The 24,258-nt window shown below is 38.3% G+C and overlaps 1 protein-coding gene across 4 annotated transcripts in view; it reads right to left on the minus strand.

The window, feature by feature from the left end:
- Nucleotides 1-24,258, minus strand: part of TOX (thymocyte selection associated high mobility group box) — a 222,466-nt gene that overhangs the window by 72,416 nt on the left and 125,792 nt on the right. For 3 of the 4 annotated variants that reach the window (XM_049820673.1, XM_049820646.1, XM_049820655.1), the window contains exon 3: nt 16,868-17,110. The exons of the other annotated variant lie outside the window; for it this stretch is intronic. In XM_049820673.1, the coding sequence (XP_049676630.1) occupies nt 16,868-17,110 (243 nt within the window). The remainder of the gene's footprint in view (nt 1-16,867; nt 17,111-24,258) is intronic. 4 annotated transcript variants of the gene reach the window in all.

The following is a 24,258-nucleotide window of genomic DNA, read 5'->3' on the forward strand; positions in this document are numbered from 1 at the left end:
TGCTTTGCCAGAAAATGCAACAGAGGCCCCAGGTTGCACCAAGGATGCTGCACTCAGACAGACCCCAGGGCACTCTCAGTAGATCATGATCTACTGATTCACCATGCAGCAGCAGGGTTACAGTCCCTTCTCACTCAGGTGGTCGCATGGGAGTCAATGGAACTATTTTCATCATTAAAGGAAGGTCTGAAGCCTTTTAAAAGATCTTTATTAAATTGTATAAGAACAATTATGTCGCTGCCTTAAGTCTCACAAGAAAGACTAAAAGACTGTAGACTAAGAATAACTAATCATTTGGGCATTCTTATGGGCTACAAAACCAAAAAGTTAAGTTCTTGCTCTAAATAATGCTGTGTAGAAGCCTAAGCTTTGGTCTCATACATCCAGCTGGATGGTCTGGATATTCTGGAATGGGCAGGTCTCTCACTCCCTCTCTTTTGATCTCCCTTTGTCTCATGTCCTGACCAGACAGTCCCAGTTCTCAGAAAATATTGCCAGTAGAAGATTGATCACAACTGATGTATTCCCCTCGCCTTGACTTTGGTTTCACTGTCCTGGAATTTTCCAATAAGAGCCTTCTCTTGCCAACAATGTTCATCCAACTCTGGCTGCTGTTGAATGCCTGGAGAGCCTCAGTGGAAAATTAAACATCTCCTCACTGTTGGATGGAAGCCTACGATGAACGTATTTTTAGCACAGAAACAAGTAGCGAAGGCTAGGTATGAATGTGCAACCACTTCTGACCTTTTCTGAGACACAGCTACCATACTGTGTGGGAAGAGAGAAGGCAAGCTTATTTCACTCATGATGAATCCATGAGATCAATTCCAAACCCCTCCTTTTATTCACCACATATTGGCTAACTGTCTCAAACTTTCCTTCAAAAGTAAAATTTAAGTTTAAGTCCTAGCTAATGTCACTCTTAATTAGAAACAAGTAATGACATACCTTCTATAAGATTTTATTCCCGACTTCAAAAGGAGCTACCTAGGTTTGTTTGGTGTCTTTACTTTGAAGAAAATGTCTTTTATTACTTATTTTAGTACAACACATTAAAATCAAATATCTCCTGTAGCAAAACGATTCAAGTCCCTGGAACTCAAATAATTTTCTAATAAAAAATGCATGAGACAAATAAATGCACTTTATGTTCCACAAGAAAAGGCAGTTTCAACAGGCTAATGCTCAGAGAAAATTCATTTTATCAACCAGCCATTTCATTCTTTGGTGCTGTTACAAGCTCCTTGCGGTTGCTAAGCAACCATAATTCATCGTACCTTTTAATGGATACTCTGCTACTGCTGAGAACATTAAGGTGAAGAGAATAAATGCCTTGGGTGAATCTTGAAATCTTTCATTATGCATGTCATTCTATTTCTGTAATGCTATAATGCTGAAATGTTTCTGTGGCAGGAAACTGAGTTGTGGTAATTGCATATTCCACTCATATATGTTTTGTAAGCAGAGCAGCACGTACTTGTCTAAAATGAGCTATTTCTAACATGATTGAAATTGGACTTTTCTACTTCTAAAGGTAGTAAATAAATCTGAGGGGAGAAAAAAAAGAATGAGTCTGGAGTAAAATGTCTTGAAATTTTCAGCAAGAGTGACAAAATCCTATGGCATAAATTGAAAGTAATCAAACAGGCTTGATTGTAACACACAGTGGTATGTGAATATATGGTACACAATTGAAAATGTAAAAAACACAATAAAGAAACCATATATCCTATGCAACTCGCATCTTTTAAAACGCATGACATTCAAAGACAGATACATGTATGCTAGATCAGGCATCTCTCTCTGTATTATTAAAACAAATCTCAGGTTTCAGTTGAATGCAAGTGAATATTATGTGCATTTCCCACCTCATTGTTTAGGGCCTTTTCTCCTCTTGAGAAATACTTCCTTATACCAGCCAGGGGGGCACCAGCTTGCATACGATTTCACAATTAGGTTTGTATTTTGCAAATAAATAGTAAGGACATTATAAGGTAAGATAGAGTGCTCAGATACTTTCAATGATGGATAGCACTACAAAACCCTAAGATGGATTTGTTTTAGGGGTTCAACCTGCATTTCTTATCCTGATTATCTTCTCTTTCACACCTGTGTACACCAGGTGATGTGCTCTTAAAAAAAGAAGCTATACTCAGATAAGACATAAATTAGTTTTTCCTTGTTTTGAACATTAGATTCAGGTTTGTATTTTATTTACTTTAGAAAGAATACAATTAGCCTTGGTGGGAAACTTGTTACATTTTTCGTATGTACCTTTTACCTTCACTTTCCTTTTTACATGTCTGGGCTTGTCATTGGAAACGTTAAGTGACAAGCAATATTTTCAGTTCTTTTCCTCAACTATTTACAGCACTCCCCTACCAGAGGCTGGTGACCTCAAACTCATCTTGAAGCTGCACGGGCAGTAATCCTGTGCTGTGCAGGGAAGACCAGTCAGAGAGCTCTCACAGCCCTATCTGTTTTGATCTTGGAAAGGAAGGACAAAGTCAAACATTTTGCTTATTCTATCCAACTGTTGGTGAGTGTTTTAAAATCACCTCTGCTAATCTGCTCTTTTTTTTCACATTACTGCTGCATTTCCGAGTATTTTGGCAACACACTTCTTTCATCACATTGCATGAAGGTGGAGGGCCTCTTTCACTGAGAAACCTTTTGAAATCTGTTCCTCGGGAAAGCGATTTGGAGGAAAAAGATGGGGAAGATGTTGCATGTATGTACACAGATGAAGAGAAGGAACTGATGGAGTTGCAGGACGGAGTTAGAGACTTCACATCAATCTACTCTAAAGTAATTGTACTTGTTGAACAGCCCAAGGGGAAACCAACACACGGTAGTAACAGGAAAAGTAGGAAAGAGTTAAGAGGTTCCGAATCTGGGATAATGCAAAGTTAAAATAAATGCATAAATATGCCAAACCAAATTATTTCTTTATTTTTTCTTCTTCTCAAGTACTCATACAACTCTACTATCCACCAAAAGAAAGCATATTTGCCTTTTCTTTCCCCCTCTTTTCTTCTCCTTCCCTCCTTATTCTTTCTTCTGTCTTCTACTAGTGACAAAAACCAAGCATATGTGTTTTATAACCACTGATTACTTTCCGGTAAGGAAAATGATGCCTTTCCTCAAACCACTGATGTTTCCTCCAAAACCATCCACCAAAGTAAAAGAGTGAGATAAAGGAACAGTAGCTTAGCTGTCTGATTTTCGAAGACTGTTTCACCCTTGTAAATGTAATTTGCTGATGCAAATCACTCATTCCCATTGCTCCAATCATTTGCTATGCACAGTTTCATTAGTGCAGTCTGCATGCACCTGAAGAATGGCTCAAAAATCGTGTCTCCTAATGATTCTCCTTGTTCTTTTCTGCTGCTTAGAGGATGGTGATCCCAGTGAGTAGCTACAGCCTGGAAAAGTCTTAGAAGGCAGAATACTGAACCACTTCTGACTGTTCATATTCTTCCACTTAGGTTATCAAAACTACGGGAACAAATAGTGGACTTCCACATCAGAATAACAGCTGTGGAATCATAGCAGTCATGCTTCAAAGTCTTCCTGAAAAATATTTTCTTACATTTCTTGGAATCATTTGATCACAACTACAGTAAGACAGGGGCAAATCCAAGGCTTTGTGTTATCTTAAATTGAAATAATGTCTTAGGTGCAGCAATATGATGAATGCTACTTATATCTTTTAAAAGACCTATTACTTTCTCTTGAAACACTTAATTGTGGATCAGATGCAATGCTTACGGTTGAACAAATCTACAAGTCCTAAAGTTAAGAAAATTTATGCTTAGGTAATTCCACATTTCCTCTGGTGCTAACCTGCTTTGGCCAATGTCTTGCAGTTTTAACAAGGGTCAAACATAATATAATAAAAGAATGCAAAATTAATACTTGAAGCTTCACTATGAAGTAAAGAAAGAAGATACTTATTATCATTTATCAAAGTAGAAAGAGAACAGCAAACTGAGACCTAACCACTGGAAGGTCACAGCCAATAACATTTCTGCAAATAGAAATGGGTTGCAGAAGCATCAAATGCAAATTACTGTTTGCTGGAGAATTTTAATAGAGTTCTACGTCACATTATAAAATGTTTAATTGTAACCCCATTTTAATAACACCATCTGATTAAATGAAAAGACGCCTTGCTGATCGCAATTACAATCTGTCAAACTGCGTATTTATTTACAGTTTCGTTTCCTAAAACCATAAGATAAAAAAAGGAAACTCTATTCAGCTTGTCAGCAAACTATAATTATTGTATATCCTTCTGTCAGTTTCTGCATAAAACTTTTGGTTCTAAAATGGATCTAATTATAACTACATCAACATTTTTATAAATGCTCGCTTTCCCTTCTATCCCCCTCCCTCCCTCCCTCCCTCCCTCCTTCATCAGTGAATTCTTTGTTGCAAACTTAGGAGGAAAAACTTCTTCTAAGGAAGTAACATTTGTTTCTCTATTTTATCTTTTCTATCCTAAGTTATTGTTAGAATAAAGAAGACTGTATTCAATGTAAATATTATTTATGGCAGTGCACCTTCCTAGCACTGTACTCAGGCAAAGCCACGGGATTAGGACTCTATTGTTTTTTTTCTGCTTTGGCATTAATGTCTTGAATATCAGCTGAGAAACTCTTTCCAAGTATATCATGTAGCTCATCTTCTACAAAGTCTATTTATTGTAATTTATAACCTTTCACAAGAAACAATTTGCCAGACAAACAAGAAATGAGTCCAAATGTCTGAACACTAGTGTATGTATCAACCAGTTATAGAAATTACATCTCAAAGAAAGGTCTATTAAATCATCTAGCTCATCTCCCAGCCAGTGCAGGATTTTCCCATACGTACATGTTCCAGTGCTTTAACACTACCTGGCAGACTATTCGGGTGACATTACAGGGTTTTTTTCCAGCCTTTGCCTGTTGCTTATTTTTATCACATTTCTTCCAGTGACATTCCTTAAGTACCATAAACAACTGTTCCTTCAGCTTAACTTTGTGTAATGGATGATGACAAATAAATATAACATTGAACATATGCATATACACATTTTTAAAAAATAACACACTGTAGCTGAACCTTCAAGAAGAGTCATTTTGCTCAGTGTAGGTTATGGGCTAATACAATCTGGATCATGATTACATGCTAACAAGATTTGGGAAAAGCTGATTATTTTTCTACTGTTTCTTAAATGGTCAAGTCATCTGTGAACCAAAACAGTCTGAGTTAATATACATCCCCTTGATTATTTATTTCCTAGATGTTCCATCAACATGTATCACCTATCATTCATTCTTAGATAAATATACATTTTATAAATATCAATATGTACATATATAAGCACACTTCAAAAATAAAAATAAATAAAAGACAACTGAAAAGATTAAATGGTCTGCATTAACCTCCACTGCCTGCTGGGTTTTACGTATACAATGAAGTAGGTGAATTTTTAAGTTGAGGACCTGTACCCAGAGCTTGCCCGAGGAGTCTGTACAGTTGCCATTAGAGGAATTCTCTAAAAAATAAGTTAGACAAACATATGCCAGAAATGACAAACGTATGCAGTATCCTGCTTTTGGGTAGATGACCTTTTAAAGTCCTCCTTTATGCTAGAATAAGGGAGGGACCTTAGGGTTCCTCCCAGACCAATTTCTGTAATCGGGTAAGTAACACAACATTAAGGCTGCACTGAGTCAGGATCCAAGAGGTCAGGTTACTCATGTAACTTTTTCCTGTAGTGCAGCTCTGCTATACTGACTTTAATTATATGATAATCAAAATAATATATTTTTTTTTCAAAACAGCACATTAGATGATATTTCTTCTCTTCAGTCTTGTTACAGCTTGCACTAGTTTTCCAAATGTTACAAAGAAAACCATTTCAGAATTATGACAGCAGAGTATTGCTCAGTATTGACAAACGCTTTTGTTGGCACACCCTTAATCTGATATAATCTGAAATCTAAATTTTCTCAATTTATGAACAAATGAAAGCATCTGCTATAGGGCTATCTCTGTTTCTGTTGAAACTCTGGGACGGCCGCTGCTAGAGTTGGACGGGATCAACATTAGGCCAGAATGTTGGTGAAAATCCCACTGAGATTTTCAGCCAGTCACAGAGCTCCTAAAATGCAGTTCAGAGGCAGAGGCCACAAACGACAAAGTTAGTGCAACAACGCTGGCCACAATTAAAATTACACAGGCCAGGCCCCAGGCAGAGAACTCTTCTTTGGTGTGTTTTTCCCTCCCTGCATTCCCGAAAGCTGATTGCAAGTGAGAAGAAACACGTGTGCTATGCGACCGGCCTGTAAGGGCTGGGACTGGGAGTCTGGGGCAGCAGAACATCAAACTCTGGTCAAACAGATGCTTCACTTCTCCCTAGAGCTGACTGCATTTCAAGGGCAGGCAAAACAACCCTCGCGCCTTTTCCATGGCTCTTAAATAAGGCAACTGTATCACGTCCAGGCTGCATGATAGCTGAAAGGTCTCAGCTATCATTATAGGCAGTCACTGTAATAGCTTTATATTAGATGTGTAACACATGGCAGTTAATTCCTACCCTTATTACATTTGAGGACTTCTGCTAGTTCTAATATTGAAAGTTGTCTCTCACCATGCTGCTGCCCACCTTTGTGTTACCGATAATCAGACGTGCAATCAGCTCCTGGTAATACTTTCGTTATTATGGGTCCCACAGTATAGACTCATCTTCTTCCTCTCCCTTAAGATCTGTGTCTTTCCCGCTTTTCCAACTTGGGCCTCATCTGTATTTGTGTATTGTGAATTACATTTTATTGGGTTTTTGATAAGGTGAATGTCTTTTTATTCTACAATATAGTACTAGCCAGATATGAGGAACTGATATTGCAAATACCTATTTGTACTGTTATTAGTATATTATCTTATAGTCTAATTAGTGACTAGAAAGCACTTCGAGCCACAAGAAAGGCACTGCAGAAGAACAGACTGCTAGCGTTATTTTTCAAATGCTGTGGTTTATTTTTTCTAGAAAACGTAACTTTTAAAAGTTTTGCCAGTGGTTATTTTACACTGCATACTTTCTGTCAGGCAACTTAAGCTGCACTTAATATCCAGATCAGCACTAAGCCTATTGCACTAAACACTTTTTATGCTACTTCATGAGAAAGGGGAGTGTAATAAAATTCATTAAACTGAGATCCCACACTTGAGCATTAGTGCATGTGTAGGACACTGAAGCTTAGTTACTGAGTTAATCTCTGAAATTCTTTATGTGTGAATGAAGGTAATCTTAAAGTGTATTAGAAGGAAGTCCCATCTCTGAACAAAAAAGTGTTGCACTCTCATCGAGAGCCTGATCCTGTAAATCCTCCACGTGCAAGGCTTTTTTTGCTAAAGGACCAGAACATCTAATTTCAAATGTTTTTTCAGTTTAGACCACTTCTGTGAGGATCAAGTTAGGGCACCTGTAGCCCAATATCACCCCTGTCAGGAAGTGGCATTTTGAAGATGGGATATGGAGTAGCCTCATCTTGTCATCCATTAGGTATGCCATGTCTTACTTTAGCAACTAGGCTACTTCCTCTACTAACTCAAATAGCAAAGGTACCTATTATTAAAGTTACTAACTTTAATTATTAATTATTTAGTTTTTAAATCTTTAATTAATATTTTTAAAAATCTTTAATTATTAATTATTTAATTCTATTATTAAAGTTACTAGCTGTCAGGGACTGCAACCTCACTCATAACCCAGGGATTCGGTAAAAAATTTCTATGATGCAGCCACGTGCAGTACGTTGATTAAATCTGTTGCACCTATTTCAATAATTTGGCTCTAGTTTCAGTCTCTCTTTAACATACAACGTGGATCCACAATCTGGGGAGAAGGGGATGTTGCAGATGCTACGTCCTGTCTTTTACATTCCCTTTCCAGCAGAGGGCTTCAGTGATTAACAGTGTGATACATACATACACGTATGTGGTATCCATGTATGTATGTATACGTATGCATGTACCCTGACCACTGCAGTCCGCATCATCTTCAGGTCAGGGTAGGCACACAGAGTGCCACGTCACTACCTGTAACATCTCCTTTGTCTCTTTTCCTTCCCTGCAGGTTGGTTGAAATACGAATGTTGGGTACACACAGACAATATCTGAGATAAACCGTAATGCTTTTGTTCACCTGACTTCAGATGGAAAGGGTTCATTTTTGTGGGTTCTGCAACTGAAAGATATGCACAACCATCCCTTAGAGGTGTTCCTCACTCCATAATGCTTCTTGCTGCCACTACATACTTTAAGTCCTTTTTGATAACTGTATCCATCCGTGATATGCACAGAAAATGAATTAAGAACTTTCATTTTCATATCTTTATTGTTCATATATAGAGGCAGCAGCATGTACAACATGCCATAAATGCAGTTCAGAGGTGTGTAAGCAAGGCTACAGAGATCCTAAGTTGCATACATGTGGCTGAAGTACAGCATTACACTAGCAGTAAAGGTTAAAGATTTACATGCTGTCCCCAGGGAATCCCAACATGAGAAAGGGCATTTACATAGTGTGTCTGTACAGACTTTGTATAAACGAAGGGGGGGAAAAACAGAGAGAAAGACATCAATCTAAAATGAACCTTTATATTATTGAAAGGACCAGGGGAGGAGCAGACATGCTTACACTTTAAGCATTTCTTAATTGCCTTGAGAAAGAACAAGGGATAAAAATAAGAACTGAGTAATTTTTTACTGATGATTATTTCTCCAAATCACAAAACACTACCAAGTAGATTTTTTTTTTCCTTTCCTTAAAACTCAAAACAATGATACTTGTTTTGAGTAAGTTTTGTAAAAACCATTAAAACAGATAAAAAAACCTGTGAGACTATTAATTGGACCTTTTAAATTCCTTCAAATCAGAAAAATCAAGGCCAAGAATGTGTTTTTTCTCCTGAAGTGAATTTTGCTAAATATCTATGACTACACAGACAAGACTAGACGAGGAGAATTCACACTTCATTCTAGCAGGTGACACCAGCAGGAAGCTCTGGGCTGCTGGTGTCCCACCCGTCAGCAGACTCATGTACACATCTGAACTTCCAGCATGCAAATGGCAGCTTGAGTTAAGACATAGTGGGAATGGTTTTGTCCATACAAGGTATCTTTCTACTCCCTGAACAAGATAGGATGAGATGATGAATGTCGTACAAATCCATGAAGGGTGTCTGCACTCTTCTCAACTGCCTTCAAGTTTCAAGGAATGAAAATGCATACATTTAAATAACGAAACAGGTGGAAGGAGAGGCTACTCCACCTGATGCACAAAACTCTCCCTTTCATCTGCACTGTGGGCTTCTTCTTTGTTTTTGTCTTCACAAAAGCATCTTCACAGTTTTCAAGAAAGATATTTCACTTCTATTCCATTTATAGGCCTTAAGATCACTAAGATTTTTTTTTGCCAAAGACTGAGTCTTCAGAAACATTTCATTATCTTGCTGTTCTTGACAACTACACGCGATGTTAAAAGCAGCAGATTAAAGTCAACAATCTCTGCTGCTGAAACCCCTGAATTTCTGACATTTTCTGAGAGTTATGTTTCCTCTATTTGCATACTCTATTATCTGTTTTGTTTGACACTTGCAGCTATGATGCTGCTTATGCATTAATCACTCCTGTGAGTACTTCACATGCGAGGTGTTGTATAATCTACCACCCGCAACTGAAGGCTTTCTCTCCGCACCACATTCATCATGTCTTAGCCTGTGCTTATCTGGTTAAAGTCTAAGAAACAATAATTAATACCACTACACATATTTTTTTTTCTTACTTTTTTATGTGGCAAATAAATTCCTATCAGACAATGGGTAACCGCTGTGGAAAAAGTTCACCAAAGCATTTTCTACTGAAGGCTGTTTTCAAAAATAAAATACATCACCTTGTTATATCTTCTTGAAATTACACTGAAGTTGTTTTCCTAATGAATTTGTGAAATATGTGAGCCACATGGAGTCTCAACAGCCACACTCAAATAAGCAGAATGCTGTATTTCCCAGCTGACAGTTTATCAACAGCTTCATTGCCAATTTTAAAAATGAGACCTGGAATTATACTAAAAAAAGTTCTGGTCATTTGTGTACAAATATTTTCCTACAATAATGAGCAAATATTTACTTGCTCTATCTTTAAGGTAAGTTCTTAGTACTTAAAGACAGAAAGTATAGCTTTACCAGATACTTCAAGACCATAAAAGAAGCTAAGTTCATGAAAAACCCTAGCCACAAATATTTTCACAGCAATGCTAGTCCTAGCTGACCTCAGGAAGGTGGGGTTCGTCGATAGCCTGCACCCACAGAGTGTTTTCTTCCACCCTGTTGATTTTCTCTTGGGAGGGAGAAACTGTACAGCTGCTACCAGTTGAGGTGCTATCAGCAATGTTTCCCCTACTAATGTTTACTGCCGAGAGCTCCTGAGGGACAATGTGGCCCACAGGAAGGTTCTGGCACCCCCGCTCTAGTGGGGGGGGGGTCATTAGACCCATTCCAGATAGAGCACATCTTTTTGAGAGATGCCCCATCTTGATTTCAATTCTGAGGTACAGAGAACCAACCACTTCCCATAGTACATTATCTAAATGGTAACTTTCTATCACTGTTAAAAATGCATGCTTTGTTTCCATACTGATTTTATACAGCTGTAATTTCTAGACATTGGATGTTTTAATGCTTTTTTTGTAGCATGGTGAAGAGCCTTCTACTAGCAGATATGCAATATGCAGGTATTTATAAAACCTTAATCAAGTTACATCTTAATCAGCTCCTCTACATATCCTTTTTGTTGTCTTTCTGATGACAAAAGACTGGCGTAGACATCAGAAGTAAGGAAAGATAAACATGATGTCCCAGAGCCCTTGATGGAATAAATTGTGATAACTCTACTGAAGACAATAAAGTTATGCCGACTGACATCAGCTGAAGATTTGGCTGTGTATCCCTATGGTTAGGCTGTTTGACAAAACATACACTAACTAATGTAACCTTTTGCCACACAAGGCTTATTTCAGTGAGAAAATCCAGCTCATAAAATATGGTGGTTTTTTGGTTTTTTTTTTTAAAAAAAAAAAAAAAAAGGAAAAGAAAGATATCCTGCAATAATACAAAGCTGCTTAATAAGAGAAAAAAAAAAAAAAATACTTTAACACAAGATGTTCCATGACCTTAGCTTTATGATTTGGTGGTTCTGATGGCAATAACTCACTGCAATAAAATTTGGGGTAGCAGCAGGTCTGTGTAGCATAACAGTAAATTTTGATGTAAACTGAAGACCAGAGCCTGGTAATGAGGCACAAATGTGAAGTATTCACCAGAGACTAAAAGTATCTTCTACCACTGGCATGCAATACAAGCTAGAAAAAAGTATCCAGGCATGATTTAAATGTCAACACTTAAGTGAGAAGGGGAAAATCTTTTGTTTTGTTGCAAAAGTTATTCATCTTGTTCATCAGAAATAAAAAAATTCTGTTTGACTCAGTAGTTTGCACTAACACTTAAAGGTGCCAAAAAAAAATAATCAACCATATAGGTCAGCCTCAAGATGAGTCATGAATACTGAATTTAAACTAATATGGAAGAAACTGGTAAAACAAATTCTCTTAAATAAATCCCAGCTACCACAACAACAATCTCCTGTATTGGATTTATTAGCAATTGTACTGTGAATAAGAAATACTAGCTTCATTCTACCTGAGATGAAAAATGAAAAAAAAAAGTAGCTGTCCGCTTTCTTCCCTGTTATATAGTGCCACATTTTGTTTAAGATATTACTCTCTCATGGGCTGCATATCTAAAAAATATAATTCATGAAAAAGTATAATGTAATTGTTTGGGCTTTGATGAATTGGGGCATAATGTTAAAAAATTATTCACTGCCTTTATTCTTCTGTCAAAGTGTGCAAAAAAAGAGTGCTTTTTATTGCTTTTTTTTTATATAAGGACATGGGCCTTTGTGACATGCATTTTATTTTAAACTAATGCTTCTATTATTCCACATCTGAATAATTATAGCTGACATCATCTACTCTTCCGTGTCCTAGAAGATCTTTAGCTCTAGTCCACTGTTACATATTTTATGCATTACATGAAATAAAATACCTCAAGATTTTGAAAATATTTATTTTAAAAACAGCAATGAAATTGTCTGTAATCACATTTTCTGCTCTGCTTTGAAAGCAGCATTATTCAATATGCCAGTGGTCTTTTCCATAAGAGCAACATATTAGAAATTCATGCTGCTCTAATATATCTGAATTCATTGATGTACTGCACTCCCTACAGACCTAAAGAAACATTTTTGCTTCAGTTTCATATGTCCTGCACATTACCTACTGATGTGGTGGTTGTCAAAACAGTTGTACAGTAGCCTTTGAATTCAAAGTGTGCCTTGACTATATACTAAAACTGACAATAAACCTAAGTATATACATTATGCTGGCTTTTGTTGCCAGCACAAGTAGAGCATTTGGGAAATAAATCCCTTGATTTTATTGCCTTTTAACATCTTTTCCACTTTAAACTTCAAACCCAGAAATTTGAAGCATTTCAAGAAACTAAAATCTCTTTTATTTCTTTCTTGTAAATTTTCTATAGTATACCATCATAAGCCACGTTTCAAAAAGATCAGCACAAGATTATAAATGAAAGCATTCAGAAAATAGGGGTTTTTTCCTCTATGTAAAAACAGCACTGTGATTTTTAACCCTGGTTTCTTGGGGAAAAAAGCAATCATCTATAGGATATACTAAAGAAGCTGAAATGTCTGTAGTTTTACTGATAAAATGAACACACAGTAAAACTCATTTTATAGAACACATCCAAAAGCATTTTTACAGACAGACACACATTCTCATAGCGATGGTATATACATGCATTTGTTTGCCAATGTTAGAAGGGTATTTCTTGTGGTCCTTGGAATATTTCAGGAAAATTCATGCAAACAGATAACTGCTAGCAGGTCACGCCCCAACTAGAACTGAACCAAACCTAGAGAGGGCTACATTCAACTGTAGTAAATCAGGAAGGGATCCCTATTTCATTACTTATAAACAAACATGCCTACAGGACCATCAGTACATCTTCATTAAACAGCTCTCTCTCTCTCTAATTGGATCCACTTAAGAAGCAGGAATAGAAGTCATGTCCATTTTGAAGGAGGACTTTAGAGAGCTCCCACACATGGCCGACCATGCTGGGGCTGGACTGTGTTCATACCACTGTGTGTCACATTCTGCACAAATTCTGTAGGCTTCTGAACCCCCAATATCCAGATATAATGACCATCTAAAGAAATCTACATGTGACAGCATGGTATAAGTAAGTGTGCATGTGCATGTGTGTACATGCCTGTATGTCACCTAAGCAGAAAACAGAAAAACACAAACATAGAAGCCAATATATGAACTGGCAGCAGAATAATGAGAAAGAGAAATTTTAGTGATTTTTTTTTTTTAAAGTATTGGGGGTGCAATAGGAAGTCCAATCAGTCAAAAAAACTTCAAAGAAGGCTAATTCCAAATTTAAGTATCAGACACAGTGAATGGCAACGGGAAATTTTCATCTCCCAGCATTGTCAAATTTTTCAGAAAGAATTCCCGCAGTGTAAAAAATCCGTAAGAAGCTGGTCCCTAAATAGAATTCACTTGAGCTGGTAGTGGGCTCTTATTGTGTGTACTTAAGCACTTCCACAGAGGAGAAATCTTAGAGAGCTTGGGGCAAATCCTGAAATCCTCACTCAAAGGGATTTCATCTGCAGCCTGGAGGGAGTGCTGCACAGTATGAAACCAGGACTTCTAATTGGTGGAGTTTTGAAGGGGTTTTAGAAGGGGTACATCCTCAATTTTCAATCTGTCCAAAATCACAGAAATCCTCATCTGAAAACACCTGGTTGGTGAGATGAAAGAAAAATGCTATACTCAGTGTACAAACTATTTTCCTACTTTGTTTCTGAGCTCACTGTGTTTCCTTTCTCTCATTTGGCTAACATTAATTAATGCTTTGTATATAAAAACACCAACTGAAAACCCCTCACTAGTTCTAACACAGACAAAAAGGAAGGCATTATTGCTAAAATACTAACATGGGTTAAAAACTGGCTAACAGGAAGGATGTTGAAAGGAGAAAAAAAAAAAAGACCAAATTCAATCAGAGGCACATTGCACTGCAGCTGAATTTGTCCCAATATAAGTAAAATTTGCTGAAGATGTGAAATTAATTAGGGATAGGGAACAGCCGACAGATTCATTTCTAAGAATAATTTTTCTAAAAACACTCATTAGTGCCCTGAAAAATGGAGCGATACATGGTTTCCAAATACACTAAGCGGTAGTTGATATACCAGAAATTATATGGCACCAAGAGTTTAGATAGATTGGAGAAACATATACATTATTTTCTGTGTGAGGCAATATAAAAGTGATTTAGGCTAGTACTTGTTAAACGGATCAGAGTTTGATGAGATAGTAAAAAGGAAACTTAGAGATGAGTAATAGCAAGAGAAAAGAGTCATACTGAAGAAAAAATGCAAAAGGTTCTGGATTATAAAGAAGAGATTCAAATCTAAGTAAAGAATGCTAACTTTACAAAATCCTCTGTCTTTCTTCATCAATGGAAAGCCAAAAGGGCAACGGGGCCATTCCATTCACTGAAGAAGTCACTGAATTAACTGAAGAATTAACTTAAATTATCTCCCTCAAGTTAATTTCTCTCAGGTTATCAAATTCCAATCAGAAGAACAATACAGCCAAAGTGTTTGAACTGTACAAAATCGTGGTGTTAACATCCTACCAGTTGTACTAACATGAGATGTAGCTTAATCCTCTTGACAGACAAGCCAGCTTGAGTTAAAACTATTGCTAGTTAAGAGGCCCTCTTGTGCGCAGGGGTCATGCAAGTTAGGAATAACAGTTGACTTAGCCTATGACGCTTCAAGGATCATGCTTTATTTATTGAATGAATCCTTAAAAATGACTGTAAAAACTTAACACATATTTTCTTGACGTCTGATTTTCATTTTTTCTGATCTTCACTAAGTCCCAATAGCAAGATTGCCTAGTTATATTATTCAGCTTTTTTGTATTTGCCCTTGATGCCATAATTCACTATGATGATCTACAAACTCTCAGGGCCCTTTGTTCAGAGCATGTTGCAAGAGGTTAATGTGGAACATCAGAGCTTAAAAGAATGCATAGTTTTGAGCCATAGCCATGGCTCAAAAGAGGTCAGTTCAGTGAAATACTGCTTGGCTTGACTGGAGTGCCAAGCGATTCTCTTACTTTTTCAAGTCCTTTCATTGCTCTGATTCTCAGAACCCTGCACAAGATTTAGCTCATGCTCTTTAGTGCACACCATCAGCTTTGTAGAAATGCAAGCAAAATCCAAAACATTTCAACAAAGTGTATTTATATTTCTCTATGAAAATCTGCCTCTCCTCCCCTCCTCCCACTGAACATAACCCTGGGGTCAGATTCTGACCTCAAACACAAAGCATGCAACATCCTAGTAAATCAATAACAACTAAGCAGTACATAAGAAGCCAAGACTAGCTCCCCTGCAGTACAGCTTGTTGGACATCCTCAGAGGGAATGCAGAGCTCCTTGAAATCAAGGCAGCTTTATTTTAATTAAGTTGCAATGAAGCCCTGAGACAAGGCAGATTTTTGTTGTAAACTGTCTGTTTTCTGGCCACAATGGCCCCTGGCTTGGGGCTGTTAGTCTGAGGGGCTGATGGGGAGCTCAGCCTAGATCCCTCAGCCCCCAAACCTCCATATGCTGCTTCAGCTCCCAGGCTCCTAGGACTGATTTATGGGTTTTGGGTAATGTGATGGGGACCTAGCAAACTGGAAGCCTCGACAGTCTCAGTCCCTAAGCACAGAGCCTCCCAGCTGGGACACAGGGCCCTGAGTGTCTGATCTTTCAATGAGAAGCCTAGACACTTGGATCTCTAGGAATGGCAGACCCCGAACTTTGGCTGTCCAGACCTGCAGTTCCTGGGCAGCCCAGAGAGCAGAGTGCCTGAAGTGCAGAGAGCCCCACACAATGCCAGGCCCCACCTTCTTCCATGGGATTTTTAACTCTTGTACATCGACGTGAAATAATCATGGCTGGAGCTGCTATGCGAGGAATATACTAATTATTTGTAGAGCCCACTTGAAAATGTAACATGCAAAGTAGCTCTGCAGTTGTTGCAAGCAATTTAACATTCAAAGAAGTGATTTATAATATAAGGCTTCCCAAGATTACGACCATAATGACTATCTGACAGACTTTATAAGCAAATCGTCCAGTCATTTCGATTGGATTCTGGCTGGCTAAGGACTGGGAACTGTAAAAAGGCTATAAGATTTGGCCTAGAATCAGAAATAACATTTGCTGTTTTCCAAATGTGCGGTAAACAAGAAAGGAGATATTAAATTTTTGTACGTCTCTCAGCACATGCAAATGAGAACGGCAAGAGCCTCGTCAGACAAACAGAACAACGGCCATCTGGATCCAAACACTGATCCAATGGAAGTCAAACCCTTGAGCCTCCTTTTGTCATCATCTACATCCACGTAAAGCAGGAGTAATTCTACTCAAGGTGGCAGGTAACATCCAGGCTTTAAGGAACTCAGCTGTAAAACCCCCACCGCCTCCGGTGGGAGGAGAATTTGACATAGGGAGTGCGATTGTAAAACCCAGAGTCAGGGCAGCTCGCTCCATGACGTGAGTGGGGCAGGAGCTGGCCTCTCGGAGGATTTCAAACAGCTCTGCATTTCCACGATTTTGCAACTTAAAGCAGAACAGAAGGGAAAGACTAAAAAAGCTTACCACAGAGAGGGAATTGGAAAGCAGCGTCCCATCTTGGCCAAGCATGTTGGAAACTGTAATTTCAGGTAGGTCCATGTTTTGTGGGTGGAATGGAAGGAGGCCATTGTGGTTCATGGGATGACACAGAGAGTGGTATCCAGACTCTATCTCATTCAAGTGCACCAGGGAGTGGTCAGGCAGTGACGGAGGAGTTATAGGAGGTATGTTAAAATCTTCACTTTCAAGACTTGGGCCAGGAAAAGACTGGGGGGAAAAAAAACCAACAACAAACGGGAAGTGCTATGAAAATCATATGAATACTGGTCAAGAATAATAATAAAAGTCACACAAAACAAACAAAAAAAGCCCAACTCACATACTTCTAAGCAGGAGCTTCAATTTAACAGAGAGAATATTTTAAACACCCATATATTATAACAGTGGCATTTCACCATTATGTATGGAAGAAAAATTGCCTCTAAGGCATAAGAATCTCTGATACTCTCACAGCTTCCATTAGAAAGAGATTTTTTTTTAAAGAAACTGAATTCAAACAGATTTCAAGGGTCCTATTAAAATTTTCCAAGAGCGTTCATCTAGCTGAATACCTTTTTCATGGGAATTGTGGAAAAGGGAATGCAATTTATAAAATTAACATTGGCTTAAAATGTTTCATAAGACTCCCTGCTACTCAGATCAAGAATTATATAGTGAAGAAGAAAGGTACTGCTTTTTAGGCTTACAGGAGAAACATGCATTTGTTCTGCTACAAACAAAAACAAATAAATACAGAAATAGTACATACCTTGTATGAATATACTTTGTGTTTATAAAAATACATTTACGGTGTCTCAAAGCCACTGATTTTTCCTTTCTTAATCTATAAACTCAATGATACATACATTTGTCAGTCATCAAAAAAAGAGTTACTCCACAAAGTAACTGTTTAGTCTTTTGTTGTCCACTGCCATTAAGTCATTCAACTCAATCTGATCCAAGGAAAAGCCACGGGCAAAGTCAGAGTAATGCACCAAGGTGGATAATTGCTATTATTTATCTACACTCTTTTGTACAGCAGGTAGGCTCATTTCAGGGATAGGGGTGGGTATGCTTGTATTTCTTAAAGGAAAAAGGTGACCAGAGTTAGATACATGATCCAAACCAAGAGTTAAAGGGACCAGTTGCAGTGGTTCTGCCCAAAAGCCTGCTCTGCTTTTCCAAGAACAGCCACAGTTCTCCTTTGCCAAGTGATCAGTCTTTGCACATCCCATGCCCATCCATAGTCATGAGGTTTACAGCACAGAGACTACTTCCACCCTTCCTGCCCCTCTGGAGCAACACAGCCCTGCTCTGATTGCTGCTTTTGTTAATTCTGGAGGTGCAAGGATTATACATTCTGCTATATTGATACATTCTGCTCCTGCAAAGTATCTTCAGGAAAGATGAAAATGAGAGCACAATTTCAAAGACCAGCTATTAGAAGAAAATGTTTTCCCCAATACGAGTTTGCAAATGGAGGACAGTATGGTGTATGAATTCATGCAGAAGCACAAGGGAAGAATCAATGCCCAATTACGAACAAAGGGGTTTTTCATTAGTCATCATAGTAATACTGTCCTCCCGATGCCCAAGGTTACTCTCCTCCATATGAGCACGGGTATAAAAACTTAAATCAGACCGACAATGTTACATGTTTTCAATGAGCTGCTGAACACAGAAGAACGTACTTTACTGCACATTGCCATGGTTTTGGTTGCTTTGCTTGTTTCCCAACAAAGTTTACACCTCTGTAACCAAATACTTTAGTATGAAATAGAACAGGAAGGCTAGACTGCAAAGGCCAAAGTAAAATCCCAAAGAATGAAAATAACAGAAGAGGGAGAGGAAAAGGTTTGGCAGTGATATCGCCATCCTTATGTGTGAGGACTTTGATTCTGCCTGTGCTTTCCAGCTGTGTTTCTCACCTCTGGCACAGGAGTTTGCTCTCCCCTTGCCCCTGCCCTCTCCTTAATGGGAAGTTGGTGTGAGTCTACTGCCATTTGTAAATTGTATTTGTCCTGCTTTTAGAAGCCACGATGCAGCCATCAGTGGAGACACCTCCAAGGGAGGAAAAACAGTAAAAATAAACCCTCACTAAATGGGTAGGAGACACACATGGCAAAGAGAACACATCATATTTACTCAACCACAATGTATAAACTGCAAAACCAAATAAAATTCTTATGGACACTGTACACACTAACTATTTGTAATAGTAATATAATTACTATTATATTAAATCAATGATGAAGAGAAAGGTGTCTAATGTGAGCTTAAGGTCTAATACCACAACAACAAAGCAGTGAGGAACAGAAATGAAGAAAGGGGCAAGACCCATAACGCTCTGCTGGACCAGTACTATCCCACACAGGTACACTTGGATTTGGTTATTGTAATCCTGGTGACCTTAGATCCATGTAACCTACAGCCACCAGGAGGGATTAATGAACTGTCAAAAGAGGATATTTTCTGTTCAGCACTGTCTTTTCTACTGTCCCAAAAGACTGATGGCCTCAAAAGTTTTCTCTCCCATGATTTTGCAGGTACAAAGAAGTGTGAACTCAACGTTTGTTTTCTCTCTCTCTCTCACTATTCTACAGTGAAAATACCTTCTGCTGCATCTTTGTTGAACCAAGATGTCTCAACCTTCTAGAGGAGGAAGAGACATCTGCCCTCCTACTTTCCTTAAGCAAGACTAGGACAAGAGTCTACAGTATTCTCTCACCACTTTAACAAGAAGAAGGGACTTCAACTTACATTCACTACTAAAAGCAAATATTCTAAAACCAAATATTGACAGGCTGGGTGTGCCTACACCATTAATATTGGAGGTATTCAGCAAATCTGCTTATTTGTACACCCTTTTTGCATGCCATATGTGGATAGTCCAGGTTTTACTTTAGTTAGACTTTGATTTCCTGTGTTTCAAATATGTCTTTAATTAGTAACACTTCAAAAATGGTAAAAGCAATTGAACTGCCATTAGGACATTAGCTTCACTTATTAAAAAGGAAGTAAAACACTAGTGGCATAAAACTCTACAACTCAAGTTGTGTCATGTGTAACTCTACAATAAATTTATATATATTATATAGGCTAAGCACTTTAAATAGTTGCTTTCTGATTATTAAAAAAAAAATAAAATCACACCATGGTTTTTGCTTGCAAACCAGTCAGAATTTATTTGATCCCACATTACCTACCACATCACTGTCCACTACAGTTAAATAAGCTTCTTAAAGTAGTAGGAGTAGCGTAGCAAAGGCAATAATAACACACCAAAACAACATAAGCCAAGCAATAGTACTTCTATAATTTTTTTTTTTTTTCTAAAGACAAAAATTATTTTACTACTTCAAGAAAGCTAGGCAGAATCTAACGCATATGCTAATGGCGTGGACAGATATTTGCAAGAATCGGCAGAGCACTCTATTCACCTAACTTTGTCAGCCAATTTGGTATTTCCATACTTAGGATGTGTGTATGTAACACACAGACGTAACTTTCTCAGGGAAGTTACTTCAACAGTGACATGACAGTACTCCAGTTTGCCTTGTCCAGGAGAATGGTTCAGATGCTTGTAATGACTTGGCACACTGGCACATCAGAAACCAAAAGTCCTATATACAGTTGCAGCAAACCCAACACATCCCAGAAGCAAGGCTGTTGCAACTATGTGTGGAGGGAAGGAGTAAGGAACAGGATATATGCTTGTCCTGCCAATAGCAGCTACAAGCTTCAAACACCCACTCCTACTTTCCTGCCACCTCTCCCCTTGTCATTGGGAAAGTCTTCTTGAGGAACCATCTGCAGTGTCCTTGATTCAGCTGATCCAGTGCTGGCCATGGGCTCTCCTGGAACGTCGTATGGTTACCTTCTTCCCCAAAGAGACATTTAAGGCAACTCCAGCACAAGGCCATGCCCAAGGTTTTCCCTGCAGGAAGATCTTGCATTCCCAGGCCAGTCATCATCCTGTCCCAACCCCCAGGCTTTTCTCTTCTTCCAACCCAAGCCATTTATCTAGAATTTCTAATGAAAGCAGTTATCTACCATCAAAAGCATTAGGGAAGGCTGCACTCCCTGTATCTAATTACAATTCATAAGTACAGCTCATATGTATTAATAATAAATGGTGGCCTATAGCTTCAGCTCTGTTAAGTTTTTCTTGGGGGTGGGGAGAAAGGTTAGGGTCTTTCCCTCCCCTCTAAGGGTTTTTTCCTTCACAGTTGCCTTTACTATCAGCAGGACTTTCTTTATTCAGAAAGACACGGAATAGCTCCTTTTCATTCTACTGGTCACAGAAATACTAGCAAGCTCGCTTTTTCACTTTTGAATCAAAAGAGAGCAGCAGTAAATGCTTTATTTACTTTACCACAGAGCTGCTAGGAACTTTGCCAGTAGTTTTGCTTTCATCTCATGACTGTGGGAGTGGATGAGGTGTTTATCAGCTCTTCAGTTTAGTGGAACTTCCTGGACCTTTATTACATTCCAGAGTGAAAGGCCTCTGCAAAGTAACACCATTAAACCCACTGCACAGCACTGAACAGACACATGGTTTAATTTTACTGTATTATAAAGAGGATTTTCATTACACCTGTATTTACTATAAACAGATTTCAGTATATTTCAGATGGGAGCTACACAGTGGGAACCTCAGAACTGAGCATCCTTAAATTTGGGCTATTTACAGACATGAAACTATGAAAAAGCTTTTTGAATCAAGCATGCCTTCCCAAATCTGAAGGACAATACTTGTGACATTTCTGCCTCAAATGATGGAAACTTCATAAAGCAGATGATCTCTGAGATGCCCACTCTGAGATCAAGAGACCTCATTATCTATGCCACCTTAGCCTATAATTTTATGTGAAAAGCTTGCCAGAATAAAATGATAGGAACACTTAACTCTGATTCACTGTCCAACCCATGTCCGGAACAATGACCTCATTGGATCCCTTCAATTATCTTTTATGCCACTTAGCCTGGCCAAATCCAGCAACAAGCTATGGAAGGGGGCAAAACTGCATGTGTGTGTGTATGTGTGTGATGTATATCAAAGGTTAGTTCTTTAATTCAGCAACACATAACTCAAATTAGGGTTAAGCATTCTGCTGCGCTAATAACACACACAAAAATTTCTAGTATTTATTTTTGAGGAACCCAGATACTCATTGTTATCAGAAAAATAAGGGAAAAGCTTGCACAACCTGCTGCATAAGAACTGAGGAAAAGGGAGTAAGGAGAAAGAAGGATATAAAAACAAAGCCCCTTTGCTTAAGAACTCTACAGTGATGACTGCATATTGGCCAGCAAAACTCACTTATGTTTCAAAATAATTTTAATAGAACTGTAAAAAGTAATCAGAGAAGGGAAACCAAAGAAGATACCTCAAACAGACTGACCACAAGAGGCAGCAAGCATTCAAACATCCAATGTAAATCCCTCTGGAAAGAGCAGAACCATTACTATATGACAGCACAGAAGACAACATACATTAAGTAAGTCTAATTCATGTGCTCAGTGATTGCTTCAGTCACCATGCATATACTCAGCAGAATCTGGTATTAGCAACAGTTCCTTAAAAATTGGGAATTTGCCTATAGAGATTTAATTTAAATGAAATGAATGGTACTGCCAACTATGTAGAGCGTGTCTTAATTTTTCATTTGCACCAAGGCTTCTGCATCTGAACTGTGGAAAGATGCCAGTTTTTAAAAGATAGATGCTTCAGGCTGTCTCCTCTTCTATTATTGAACACATTGTTACATAACTGAAATACTTATGAATCGAGAGTAATGTAAAAACAATGAGCTCATTAGAAGAGGAAAAAAGCAATGTTCCTTATGCACATTTGAAAGTTAGGATAATATATTTGACATAAGATATTTCTGGGAGTTTTAACAGGATCACCCCTATCTCTAATTTCTAAACAGAGGACCTTCAGAAGCAAGTGTTTTTCAGCTTCTTTTGTCTCTGCATGAACAAGGCTTGATAGCTTGAGACTATAATGCATTACTGTGGAAACCTTCGGTCTGTTACATAAATCATCTTAACACTCAGCAAGAATTGTCCAACAGTGCCATTGATATGTTCAAGTCAATGATCCTGCAAACAATTTTTTTGTGTTTCTTCATATGGTAGACAACAGCAATAAATCATATTCATTTAAAAACACACAATATACTAATTTATCAAGCAACAGCTATCAAAAATATGTTACAGGGGAAGGTATAACTTTTTTCTATTGTGTTAATCAATTTGTCTAATTTACATTAGGTAAAGGGCAAAGCCTCAAGCAAAACATTAATTTTCCAGTAGCAGATGAATTCCATTTTCAAGAAGGAGAATAGGCTGACAATGATATTATTGATTTAAAACAATTACAATTTCAAAGTTAACAGAATTATGTAAAAGACTAGTCTTTTTTTTAAGATTCCACTCTTGAGAGTCTTTTGTTAATTACATTAATTTTATACATATACTATAGCGGTTTGCTGGGAAACATGTTTTCAGTGAAGGTTGTAAATTGAAATACATTTTAAAGATGACAATAAGTAGAAGCACAAATATTGTAAAAGATTACAAGATCTGGGCTCTGCAAACACTAATACTGTAATCGAAGCACTTAAACTTCCCTTCAGAAAAAGACCCAGCTGTGCACTTTTCCTATTTAGAAAGTTAGAGTAAATTTATGAGAGAAGTGCAAGTCTTCTATAGAATTACCGATCAACCCCCAAAGCAATTCCTTAGGAATACCCAAGAGCCTTAGGCGTACACGGGGCATCCTTAGACCTCCAACCTGGAGTCTTGGCCCACTCACCTGTGCCATCCTCCCACCCTTCTTAGTACGTCCCCAGTGGGGACCCACGCATGGTCGTTGTTCGACACCCTTTCCATTGTTCTCCTGAAAAGAAAGGCACTTGGTCCCCCACAGTGTGTGACAGTCCCTAATAGTGCAACCTCCAAAGAGCAGCACTGGGGGTGCTTTAGCAGGATCCCTGCATAAACACAGTTCCTGCTTGTCCAGTGTTTTGGGGATGCTGAAAGGAAGGGGAGACTTTCACCACAATAGGTTTCTACATGCTACCTCCTAAAGACAAGTGAAGTACTTCCATCCCCTCATAGATACTGCTTCAGAGTGTTTACAGACCAGGAAAAGGAGAGACAGAATATTCACAAGATTTTCTTTGCAACAATAGGTGCAAATGTGGCGGGTTGACCCTGGCTGGACACCAGGTGCCCACCAAAGCCGTTATCACTCCCCCCTCCTCAGCTGGATGGGGGAGAGAAAATATAACAAAGGGCTCATGGGTCAAGATAAGGACAGGAGAGATCACTCACCAATTTACCATCACGGGCAAAACAGACTCAGC

The sequence above is a fragment of the Accipiter gentilis genome, chromosome 2, assembly GCF_929443795.1.
Source record: "Accipiter gentilis chromosome 2, bAccGen1.1, whole genome shotgun sequence".
NCBI classification, from domain to species: domain Eukaryota; kingdom Metazoa; phylum Chordata; class Aves; order Accipitriformes; family Accipitridae; genus Astur; species Astur gentilis.